The sequence below is a fragment of the Equus caballus genome, chromosome 3 (assembly GCF_041296265.1).
Source record: "Equus caballus isolate H_3958 breed thoroughbred chromosome 3, TB-T2T, whole genome shotgun sequence".
NCBI classification, from domain to species: Eukaryota; Metazoa; Chordata; class Mammalia; order Perissodactyla; family Equidae; genus Equus; species Equus caballus.
The window spans coordinates 67,492,572-67,506,074 of NC_091686.1; the positions used below are offsets into that span (position 1 = coordinate 67,492,572).

Genomic DNA, 13,503 nt, shown 5'->3' on the forward strand with positions numbered 1-13,503 from the left:
AACACGATGGAGTCATTAGAAATCATGTTTTAGAAGAACGCATTTTATGAGGAAACACGTACACAGCGTGGAGCTGTTAAATACGAACAGTAAGAACAGAGTGAAAGAATTGTGTAAATATTTGGATTTACATATAAATATAAAATAGTGGAAGACCAAACATCAAATTGTCAACTGTGGTTGGCTTTGGCTGGGAATACTGTTCTTTCCCCCTCTTATTGTCCATATTTTCTAGGTTTTTAAGGAAGGGATGTATTACTGATACCAGGAAAAAACCCAGTAGTTGCGTCCCCTCGTGTACACGGGTAAGGCTTGCTTGTTGTGGATCAGCGAGGCTTGGCCTACGGGGTAACTGAGGCTCAGGATGGATTGTGGGGGCTGAAATGGGGAGGGGAGAAGAGGTAGGAGGAGAAAGGAGAATGGGTGGGTCAAGGTCTGAGAGAACAAACCCCTTCACCTACGTGCCTCTACCTTCCCTAACCCCTCACAAAGTCAGACCGTTCCAGAAGAGAGAGAACAAGAGAGGACTCATCCAGGGACCACAGAATCTACAGCTATGAGCAAAGGTTGGTGTCATCCTGAGAAGCCACAAATCTTAAGTAAAAATAAAGCTTTTATGAAGTTGGCCTCGTACGTCTAAGTCATTGCTTAGATTAATTTATGTATGTTTATAATGACCAGTCAACTCTGATAGTTAATATTAAAAGTAACCCAAAGGAATACTCCTTTAATTATATAGAAGTTGTAGCTTAATAATCAATTGATTTATTATTTCTAAATTATTGTTTAAATATTCATATGCAATGGCCTAAAAAGGACTAACATCTAACATATTAGCCTATAACATTTATTCAGTATTTGCAATACGCTAGGCACTGAGCAAGGCTTACATGGGTTGACTAGCTTAATAACAGTGTGTTAGAGGTTATTATTCTTCACACTGAAGAAACTGAGGCTCAGAGAGATGACTTGACCAAGGATGCACAATTAACAAGTGGCAGAGTTGGGATTTAAATTCTGGAATTCTTATTCTAGCAAGGCTTATGCATTTACACTACTCTATACTATTGAAAATAATTGGCAAAATTGAGATAAATGACAAATTTAGGAAGGCAGGAAGGAATTCTAAGTGGAGAAGCAGAGGCTAAAGGGGACAAGATGGAGAAGGAGAAATAGGATATGGAAGAACAACAGCATTAATGAAGCCATGAAATGTGCTGGCACGCACTCAGGAAGCACCCAGAGCTGACAGTGAGCAAGCTCCACTCCGGAGCTGAATGAGCTGCAGATGGTGGAAAAGACTATTTCCATGCCCCACCCCTTGGAATTTCTCAGTGTCCTAGCATCCTGAAAATTACTAATTCTGCTCCAGGGAGGAGGAAATCCACCAGAGGGAAAAATCTATTGAGAACCTAGGATGATGTTTGATGGGAGTGTATCTAAAACTTGATAATATGATGGGAGAAGTGGTGAAAAGAAGGTGGTTGGTCACCTTGTATTCTATGACGAGTAAGTATGAATATTCCAAATTACTCTACTGAATTGCCCATTTATCCTGTTTTATATTACAGTGTCTATCATTAAAAGTGTTGTAATAGAGACGCTAGAGCTATGACTGTGAAGGTTCATTCATCATGCTGGAGGGGATGGCTTAGTGGACAAAACACCAGCTTTCACCGGCTATGACACTGCATCCAGAGGTTAATATGCAAGTGACATTGCCTCAGCAGCTCATCTTCTGAAGGAAGCTAGTTCCACAGAGTTTACTCAGATGGGTGGAGGGTCCTTTGGACAATGTCCAGAAGAAACTTGCCTATCCTGCCTGGATAATGAAGATTCCTAGAACTTTTGTAAACTTAGGATTTACCCCAACTTCCTGGAAGCATGAGATATGAGAGAAACGAAGGATCTTCTAACACCTTCTTAGAATTGGTGCCCGATTCTGGCTAGCTCTCCCTTCTTCATCATCAGCCTTACACAAGCTAATTTAGCCTTCCTCTAAACTACTTCTTTCCATTCAACTGTTTAATACTGTAACTATATTTTAGATGTCTATAACAGACTCTTTACTTTCTGTACCCTCCTCAAAATTTCTTAATCTTAACATTTATATTCAAATCAGTCCATTCACCACTTTCATGACATGACCCATTCTTTTATGAAAAAAATCCTTCACTTTTGTGGCTTTAGCAATTACTTTACAATGATAAACTAGGAATGTTTAGTAGTTCACAAAAATAATGCTGCTACTATATAAATCAACCAAAAACTAAACTCATGATTCCATCCTTATAAAATTATACTTTAAAAAATTTATCAGCTAAATTTGTATCAGTTTGAAGAAGCCTTTATTCCAGTCGTAATCTCAAAATCAATGCAGCATACATTTACTGAGTATTCACCACGTGTCAGATATTGTTCTAAGCAATTGGCTACCAAGCTAAAAAAAAAAAAAGCCAGTGCTGTCCATGGTGCAGTCTAGTGAAGATGGCAGACAACTATAAACAGGTGTTAAGTGCTATAACCACAGTAAATAAAGTGCCCTAGAAACAGACTGATTCTCTCCACAAACTCAGAGAAGTAGCTTTGAGTAGGGACTAGAAACCTCTTATTTCTAAATGTATAGTTTGACAGGATCTGATTTTCAGATCTGAGCTTCTAAATTAGTCTAAATCTCAATTTTTGTGGGGAAATGTTTCAAAGGTAAGTGATACACATCATTAAACCTATAAGGTTAGGACTACAGGAATTTGAGAAACTGGAGAAGTGAGAATAATATGAACCTAAGCTAATTTTATTCATGCTCCAAAATCTTCACATAATGATTTCCTCTTTTAGTTTTTTTCTTCTGCAAGCTCATTCCGAGATTTCATCACCAGATTTTTCACTGCCATCCTCAGACATTATCAATCTTTCTGATACATCACACACTCCTCCTCCTTTCTACTCTTCATGACTCCTAGATGGGACTGCTTCCATATATGCTGACATTCTGGTTATGACAACGATCAAGCCCTCCCTGTTCCAGCTACCTCTGCCATTAGATCACTATCGCCTTCTTTAATATGCACTGTTAATTGTATTTGTTTATTTCCCACACATAATGCATGAGGTGGTCATTTAGTTATATTTCATTCCTATTGTCTGGCTATATGGAATCTCTTTCTATATTAATTCATGCTTTCTCATTACTTTCACTGTAATTTACAATATCTACACATTTTACCCTTAAATTCTCCAGATAATTATGAAGGAAGTGGAAATGTAGCAATCTTTAGTTATTTCTCATAAACTCTCAAATTTCTTTCCCGAAATTTCCCATTATCCAAATATTTATTTCTTCGGGATGACTGCAAGGTTATATACAGGACTGCCTTCCAGCATTCAGCATACCCAGGTATCTAGATAGAGGCATTAGAGCTAGAATACATGGCAGGGAACAAGACCTGTTCACACTGCCTTCACTCAAAATGTCTTTCAGCGAGGATTAGGACTGTGTGTGGCCAACCGGCTGTCTAAGTTAGCTGCACACCTGACTGGTGCCCTCTGGTGGTAAGAGGATACTCTGTAGGGTGGCTGTGGTATAGAGCCTCAAATCTGTCTTCACACCTAGGGGCCTGAGTATCCCCTGGCTCCAATTTTGTTAATTTTATATAAACTTGGTCCTTCCTTTCCCTTCTCTTCCTTTATTTTCCTTTTTTCTTTTCCTGTCTTATTTTTTTATTTTTTATTTTTCTGAGGAAGATTTGCCTTGAGCTAACATCTGTTGCCAATCTTCCTCTTTTTGCCTGAGGAAGATTCACCCTGAGCTAACATCTATGCCAGTCTTCCTCTATGTTGTATGTACATCGCCGCCACAGCATGCCTGATGAGCGTGTAGGTCCGTGCCCAGGATCTAAACCCATGAGCCCAGGCTGCCGAAGCAGAGCACATCAAACTTAACCACTAGGCCACGGGGCCAGCCCCTCCTGTCTTATTTTTTTAACACCTTGTACACAGTGCTGATTTAGGCCTTTACAAAGGAGTGTACAATCAGTCTACAGGAGAAACTCATTGATCACGACAATGTGGTATAATGACTTGTGACATAAAGTTTGATTTGGTCACAATAAAATGTCAGCTGTTCTTGAAAGAGGAGCCTGATCATCCATTTGCCATTTCTCATGACAAGAAAAACATGAGCATGAATGCATTCTGAGGGGTTTTGCTCTACTAGAAAAAAATATTCATTCAATATTATAATTGATAAATGGGAACTAAGATAAATTGTGAAATGTCCTTTTCAATTTAACATTAGATTCAAGTAGCACCTTTAAAAAATGTAAATTTTATTCTCTCTAAAGTTAGCAATGGACAAAGATGACAACTCAAATTCCTCTCTACTCACCAAATTCTGAGTCTTGTGTATGAATCCAAGTGTTTCTAAAAAGAAATCAATGTAATATTTGTCGTCTATGAACATATCAGTTGGTGTAGCAGTATTTCATTTAATGTTTATCTGTGGCCTGAAAAAGTTTATTGCCTCTCTAAACATCTGTCAATCCAGTTCAAAAATTTGCATTTGATATCATCTAAATATAATTTCTCAGAAAAACAGGAAATGTGGGTAGCTGCACCAGCTTACCGGTGACTTCTGGAAAAGGGAGTATTTCTATTTTTACTTTATAAAGAGGTGAATTATTCCACCTGAGTCATCACATATATATTTTGAGTTCCAGAAAAGGGTCTATATTAGAATAAGAAAGTGAATTAAATTGGTTGAAACTAATTTAAACTCTCATTATTTTCTTCATCAAACTCAACTTCTTCTGGAACTTTTACTCTCGCTTCATAGTTTGTAAATACTCAGCAATTCAAATGCAGGGTCTAGGAATTCCCACTAACATCTAATTGACAAACAAAATGAAAGGCTCTCATTCAAGACTTGGAGAAAGCAAGAGAATCACAATTGTCTGCAATGTAGAAACACCACCTGACAAGAGTAAAAGTCGAAGGAAAGGGCAGAATTATTTTGTATATTTGAATATAAAACAAGTCATGGAAAAAAACCTAGATCGATCCATGAAATGAAACTGTTCTCTCTGTGTCTACTCTTGCCCCGCTAGAGTCAGTTCATCTTCAGACAGTTTGAGTAATCTTTTTTTTTTTTTGAGGAAGATTAGCCCTGAGCTAACTACTGCCAATCCTCCTCCTTTTGCTGAGGAAGACTGGCCCTGAGCTAACATCCATGCCCGTCTTCCTCTACTTTATACGTGGGATGCCTACCACAGCATGGCTTTTGCCAAGCAGTGCTATGTCCGCACCCAGGATCCAAACTGGCGAACCCTGGGCCGCCGAGAAGCAGAACATGCGCACTTAACCACTGTGCCACTGGGCTGGCGCCTGAGTAATCTTTTAAAAACTTAAGCCAGACCATGTTAATCTCCTGCTCTCAGCCATCCTTGGCTTATATCAAAGTCCTTACCATGGCCTACAGGGTCCTGCATGAACTAGCCCTGCTATCTTCTCAACAGCATTTCCTACTGGTCTCCCCATAGCTCATTCATGTTTAGAATCAATCATGTCTGTCAAACAAATTGGCAAAGTGACATTTGTTTTTGTGTTTAATCTGTCATTCCAAAGGCTGTTTGGGTTTTCCATAATGAAATGACAAATGCTAACGTAGGTACGATGGACCAATATGATGACTGCCAAGAGGCAGAATACAGTTGATGGAAGTTAGTCATACATATACCTAACTCTCCCAAGAAGCTCTTCTTATGGAGGTGTCAGCAATTAGGGCAGGAATTACTCTGCTGATGACATGCCACTAAAGACTCACCTGCAGCTACTATGATAACATCTGCCAGCTGTGTATGGATCTTCAATTGTTCTTTGGGGGTATATCTGTGAGCTATTGTCACAGTTGCATCACCTGGAATGCAGAAGAAATCTTGTTAATGATTACAGAGCTTTGTCAAAATTTATGAATGCACCAATTTTAGAGTAGTTTCAGTTACATCCAAAAGGCAGGAAAATTGCTTTGAAATGATCAAATCACTTTGAGAACAAAAGCTAGATAAGAAAACTTAGAAGACCCAAAATGTAGTGCTGTTCAACTGACCAGTGGAAAATCAGAGACCAAAATGAGGGTATGCGCTGACCATCAGAGGAGAGCTATAAGTAGAGTCCTAGAAACCCAGCATTTGAACGTATTGACAGGTTAATACACAGATGCAGGGGATACGCATTAGCTTGATAATAAGATATGTAAATACTGAAGACAGCAAGATAAGTGCACTAAAAATGGGGCAACGTATTGTGTGAGCTCTGGTGAGAGATTACTTCTGCCTCGTCTGTAGCAGGTGCCTCATCTTGAGGAGGTGTCGAGGAAGGGTTCCTAAAAGAGGCAATATAGTTTTTTAGGGTCTTAAAGTATAAGCAGGTGTAACCTAATCAGGACAGGAAGAAAAGGGCATTCCAAGCCAAAAGAAGAGCAGGGAAAAATGGACCAACTTTGAAATTATGAGTTCAGGAAATGATGAAGAGGTCTAGGATATAACAGGAAGTATTCATACATGCTTTAATGAAGTGATGTGTGATAACAGAGGTTAGCAGGCTGATGGATTCCAGTGTTTAAAATGTGAGTGAGACAAAGGCAGCGACGAGGACAGTCAAAGGAAGGACTTGAAATAAGAACATGGCTGTGTGAGACAGTATCTTCTCTCTTCCCCTCCTGGATAACATACAAATGCTACACAGTTAATGACAACAAAAACTGCACAATCTCCATTTTTAGCAAGAAGACACATTTAACACATTTAACAGACTCCAAGAACACTTAAGAGTTACCCAGGAGCAGCAGAGTTAGTAGAAACCACACGGGAGAAATGCAGCAAAGAAATGTAGAGAATAAAAAGGCAGCCAGCAGCCCAGATCTCCAAAAATGACTGTAGAAAGATACTTCCTGAATGTGAAGCATTCACGTCAAAACGCAAAATATATCTCTCTTATTTGTAGCAGAGAAAATAGGAACAAAAGCAGAAGTGGCCCTGTTGGACCCAGTACAGTTTACAATGGGTGGTAACACAAAGACATATGCAGAGGAGCCAATTCAAGAGGAAGCAGTTTAACTCTGTGAAAGTGGTGAAGGAGGAATCTGAAGGCTGCCTAGCACCTCCTCCCCAACCCCTAGCAGAAGTATCCCGCCAACAGCAGACCCAAGAAATCAAACCCATTCAATGATAAGAAAATTTCAAAGGAGTTGACACAGCATTAATAAAAGGATACTATATAAGGATCAGCCCAGGGGAGTTGTGGGTGCGATGGAACTGTTCTGATTCTAGTGGTAGTTACATAACTATAGGCATTTGTCTAAATTCACGGAACCGTATACCAAAAAGAGTGAATTTTACTACATGCAAATTTTTTAAGTAAATAAAAGGATATGTTTCAAAAGTGGTAGACTCAAAAAAACAAAAGCAAAAAATCTTTTTAAAAGAATTTACCAACATACCAATAAACTCAACAGAAAAATGTTATGAAAAAGTTGAACATTATGACCAACCATTATGCCAAAAATTTAAAAACTAAGAATTTAAAGTCACAAAAAAGTGGGGGGAAAAAGACTCAAATCCATACAAATTGACCTATAATGGCCAACACTGAGACATATTTCAGTAAAGGTGCTAGATTTTTAAGTTTAATTTTTTTTTAATAAAAGAATCCTATGAGCAATCAGGCAAAAATTCAGATTTTTACATCAACTCCAGAAAACAGCAGAGCAATACTTACAAGAGACTCATGTAAAGAAACTGGGAGTCAATGCTTTTATATCCAGTCAAATCCTCCAAGATTAAAGGTTGCAGACAATTTTGAAGATGTAAAAACTCAGGGAATATTGTTCCCATGAGTTTTGTGTGAGGAATTTGCTAAAAGATGAACTTTAATGAATCAAAATATATCTGAGGAAACTTGCAAAAGCACCATTGGAGAGTTTTGAATATATTTAATGACAAAACTAAGACTTAAAAAAAGCTGAGGATTGGAGTGACAGACAAAATGTAATGCTATTTGCTCTGATTATGTAGAAATGGTACAACTAAAAAAATTTAAATGGGAAGGGCAAAAATGAGAAAGTTTGCTGATTGTCTAATTTCTAATGACTGAAATTGACAGATATCATTTAAAGCTGACCAACCAAATAATAGAAGTATAAGAATATTTAAAAGTATAAGGAAACATACTACAAAGATAATTTTTATTGGTAAATATCAGGTAGGAGACAAAAGAAATGGAATCAGGGAAGAAAAAGGAAACATTTTATAATTTCTTTTATTAGAGTATCAGTGGATACCATATAAAGAAATAGATAACTAAGGGTACTGCGTAAAGTTAAAATTATTAAGGTGACCACAACCTTCCTAAATATAAGAAAAACCATACACTAAAAAAAATTGTAAGAAATAAATAGAAACCATAAAAACAACAAACAGAACAGAAACTAATATGACAATTCAGACCATATATTTGTCATAACAATAAATATAAATTTTTGTATCTATTTAAAAGAATAATATTTTCAAATTGGCTCACAAAGCAAAATCTAATTCTAAACTTTATGTAAGACACATCTAAAACAAAGCTGTTTAGAAATGTTGAAAATAAAAGACGTATAGCAAATGTATAGCAGGAAAATGGAAAAAAAAAAGATGACGTTCTTAAATAGAATAAGGAGGTACACATTATAATGCAAAGCGGTGATTCAAATGAAGATAGAACAATGACAAATATATAAGCAACAAACAAAAGAGAAATATAATTCATACAGTAGAAATTACAGAAGATACAAATAGAAAAAGAAACACGTATTCGCTAAATTTAATTCACCTGTCTAATCCATGACAGATCAAAGATATAGAAAACATAAATAACATAATTAATGCTATATACTCGATTAAAATATATCAAATTCTGAAAGTAGATCATGTATTTCCTTTCATGTACCCAAAGAATATAATTTTAAATGGTAAGATTTTGTCTACTAATAAAATTTTAATTATTAACAAAGGACAGTTAGATAAACTACAGATTTTTTTATCACAACTCTAAAGTTATAATTATGACAAAATCAGGAATTAAAGTCCCTTCCACTGGAAATTTTTTTTAAATCCTACTTTAATCAATCCTCAGGTCAAAAAAACCCCACAAAACCACATTGAAGAATTTCTAGAAACATTTATACTGAAAGTACTACATACTAGATGCTATAAAATAAAGATAAAGCAAAGCTTAGAGAAAAATTCATAGACAAATTATTTTATCAATAAAAGAGAAATAAGAAAAGAAGTGAATTAATCATTTAACTTAAAAAGTTAGATAAAAAACAATAAAATAAACAAAAGAATTTAGAAAAAGATCAATAAACATAAAAGTCAAAACGTTAATATTAAATAAATCTAAAAACTGGAATATTATAAGCAATGAGAGAATTCAATAAGTTAGCCAAGTAAAAAATGAATATACAGTAATAAATAGCTTTCATATATAACATGTTATAAGATATAATGAAAGAAAAGACCCTATTATGATAGCAATACAAAAGACAAAATAGTAAGAAATAAATTTAACAAGTTTAGGTGCAAAATCTATATGGTAGGAGAAAATCTCTAGAACACCACCAAAGGATATAAGTAAGACTGAGGAACTAGAAAGATGAACTACGTTCTTGGATAGAAAGACTCAATATCATAAAAATATCAATTCTCCCTATGTGCATTACAAATTTAATACAACTTCAATTAAAAAATTGTAATTTTGCTTTTTTGGGGGAAGGATATAATTTGATTCTAAAGATAATACGGAAAAATAAAAGACAATAACTAGGAAAGCTTTGAAAAGGAAGAACAGAGAGGAACTAGCATTGATAGGAGTCTTTCTCATCTCAGTTAATGGAACCACTTTCTGCCCAGTTACTTAGAGTAAAAGTCTATGGCTCTCCCCTGTTTTTTCTTTCTTTCACTTGCTACGAACCATCAACAAATGTGGAGTATATGTTTAGAACCATCCCAACGCATCAAAATTATGAAGCATCCTCCCATCTCTACCTGAGTATCTCTCCTATATTGAGAAAGGTCCCCTTAGACATTAGCAACCCACTCAAGCATTCTCTAGTTCCAAAGGAGAGCCTCCCAAATCCCCACAAAAACTAAAATCAAAAATAAAACAAAACAAAAACCTCCTACTTCATCAGTACTGATGATTTCAGCAAGGAATTGAAAAATACATAAAAATCCAGTGAGTTGTATATACATATAATTAACAATCTGTAAAGTTTTAAGCAAAACAAAAAAATATTGAGATGAATTGCAATCAGCATGGAAAGATCTTTTAGGTAACTTTACTTCCCCTTCAATAATATCTACTTAACTTGCTATTAGTCCTAAGTGAGTTTGGCTAGAGATACCCATGGTAACTATCAAAGTTATATTTAGACTTGATTGATAAGTTTCTGACTATGGGGATATCAAACCATGGAAAGGTAGATCAGATGATGACAGCAAAAGAGAAGTGAACCAAGGGAGTTAAAAGCAAATGTATTCAAATAACGCCTCAGACCCTTCTGCCTTTGCCCCTTGCTGATGAGCACCTTGATACCGGTTCTGCTCCTGAGAGCTTGCTATTCTGCTAACTATATTCTTATTTAATCTGTGAAAACTCTTGTCATTCCCATTTTCAATTCTGGTGCCCCATTACTTTTCTTCAAGGAATTGTCTGTCTTGCTGCACGTAATCCTTTCTATCTCCTCAACTTTTAACTAGGGTAACCAGTACTAACAAGTTACAGCAGCTACTCAGTAGACTGATCCTCAGATGACTTTTTCCCAAGATCAATTTTATCCTCTTATTGTGCATATGATAACAGCCTGGGCGAGGACCTAGCTTTTTTAACTATCACATAGACCCAGATAAAATTTTTTATTAGCAGAGTCTTAAGCAACTTCATTGTGCCCAGGGCTTTACATCATGTTTGTGAGATACAGCAAGAATAAAAGACATAGAACCTATCACCTAGAATCATAGGGTCCTGTTAGAACGTAATAATTAACTGCTGGGCAGGATCTGCTTCGTACAATATAAAAGTCCACAGTCGATCAATCATTGTCTCCTGGAAGCCACCTGAGAGTGCTCTAGACTATCATTACTTCTATAATTTATGCAAAATTGCAGATTGTAGCAAAGAGTTGCTGGCAACTAATGCAGAGTGCCAATTTGAGGAAAACAATATTTGCTATTTTAAAAAAAGCTAGAAAAATAACACAATACGTCTCATTTTAGAGCATCATTTTTCTGTTACAATTACTTAGATGGGGAGTTTAATTTGTTGGACATTTCCAAGCTATTCCCTACCTTCATTTATTCAATAATCAAGAAATAATCCCAGAATTATGCTAAGTAATGGCGATACACAATTCTCTACTCTCATATGAAAAACAGATATATAAATCAGAATTATAATACAGTGTGATAAGTTCCATATTAACGGGAGGTAAAAGTTACAGTGTTGGCACAGAGCATCACTATCTACTGCAGCTGAGAACAGCGTAGTGGCAGTTAAAGGTCTTAGGGATGACAGGCTCTTGATCTGAGTAGGAATTTGTTTGGCTTCTACTTCAATCCCCCTTTAACTATGTTTTTCTCATCCTTTATCACTGATAAATTATTTTCCATAAAAACACGAGGAAGGCATATTACTTAGCATAGACTGTTAGAAACTTCTTCCTTACAAGAGCTGAAGTCTACCTTTTTGCAACTTTTGCCTTCATTCTAGATCTATCTTCGACAGCAACACAGAACAAGTCTCAACTTGCTTTTCTACAAGGCAGTTCTTCAAATATTTGCTTGTACCTGCATCAGAAGGTGGAGCAAGACAGCAAACCAAATAGGAGCGAGAATCTCACATGGAGGGTTTTGCTTTGTCACTTTCCCTACATAAGGGAAAATGGAGTCCTTCCCAAAATATTAATTCATACCATGGTCTGGTTTAAAGGAAAAGTCACTGAGGAAATTACAGGAAGGAAAACTCAGTACTCATCAACAGAAGAAACAGCACCCGAAGGAGGAAAGAAGCCTGAGTTCTGTTTTTGGACAAATGCTTCCAGAGGCCTAAAGACTCTGGATTTGAATATGTCTTTCTTTCTCCAAAAACTACTATTGCATCTGTAAGCATAAAAACAAACAAACAAAATAGGTTTCTACAGAGACATTCTCTGTAGAAGCTAAATGGGCAGAGCCAAAACATATGTGATGTAAATAACCTTCATATGAGAACTTACTACATGTCTAGCACTGTGCTAATACTTTACACATATTAACTCATACAATCTCCACAAAACACTGTCAAAGATATTTCTCATGAGTAGAAACTAACATTATTTTTATTTTATAAGTGAGGAAACATAAGTCCAGTAATTTGTCCAAGGTCATACAAACCATCATAAGAGCCAGAATTCAAACTCATTCAGTCTAGTCTAGTGCCCAAGCTCTCAATCATTTCACTATACAGGCCCCACATCGGGTAGAAAGAAAAAGAACTGTTGGGGTTCACAGTTGTGAAATCAGAGTCGGCAAACACTATGCTCTCACTTCTGTCAGCAGACGAGCATTTGTGGGATTATCATCCTGACTCTTTCAGGAAGCCAATGTGGGATCTTGGATGATACTTCTTTTTCCTGAGGGACAAATTCTGCCCTCAGATCCCACCTGGAACACACTGGTAGTACCGATAACAGAGCATCTAATGACAGAAAACACATGTGCCTCTGACACAACAAGGACAGTTTTAGCTTTAATTTTTACTACTTGTAAAATGATCAACAGATCTATTTCTCAGATCTTAAGATAATATTGCACTCTCTTGACTCCTAAAGTCCATTTACTGTAAGTTTTCTATTTCAACTTCAGCTGCTTTTTGTGGATTAAACTGTTGAAATAATTTTAGATATGGTTACAGAGCACTCAGATCTAAGCCTTCTTTTCATGAATAAGATGGACCAGGCTTCAATAGCTTTGTATCTGGTCGAGACCTGGCTGGTTTGATTTGCTGTTTATCATCCTTCAGTTACCTTCCAAACACCTTGGGCCACTGGGTAGATGACAACTAAGGAATATGATTTCACTTTTAATTAGTCAAATACTGTTTCAAGCTTACTCCTTTTCAATATCTATCTCAAAGTTCTTTTGAGAGAAACAGTATTAGGGAGCACTGACTGAATCCTGACCACCAGTGTGTCTAGATATTTCAAAAATCTGCCGCTGGATTTGACCAAAAATTATTGAATTGAAATCATGGATTCATGTATTCAACAAGACAAGATACAAATGAACAAATACACATATAATAAAATTTTACATAGTAATCATCCTATAAAAAAAGGGTAAAGAGTAAGTGAATCTGAGAGCATAAAGAGTAATAGCAGAGGGGCTGTTTTGATAAGGCAGTCAGGGACAGCCTGAGAAGGTAACA

At 36.3% G+C, this 13,503-nt stretch overlaps 1 protein-coding gene across 20 annotated transcripts in view; it reads right to left on the reverse strand.

Moving 5' to 3' along the window:
• Positions 1 to 13,503, reverse strand: part of MTHFD2L (methylenetetrahydrofolate dehydrogenase (NADP+ dependent) 2 like) — a 143,078-nt gene that overhangs the window by 80,298 nt on the left and 49,277 nt on the right. For 11 of the 20 annotated variants that reach the window (XR_011437086.1, XR_011437085.1, XR_002806998.2 and 8 more), the window contains one exon: positions 5,822 to 5,914. Coding sequence is in view for 14 of the 20 variants with exons in the window: in XM_023637975.2 (XP_023493743.2) it covers positions 5,822 to 5,914 (93 nt within the window). In the remaining 6 variants the exon portion in view is untranslated. Of the gene's footprint in view, positions 1 to 22; positions 379 to 4,387; positions 4,423 to 5,821; positions 5,915 to 13,503 lie in introns of those variants that run through there. The other 9 variants (XR_011437088.1, XR_011437084.1, XM_023637974.2 and 6 more) reach the window with 2 other exon arrangements.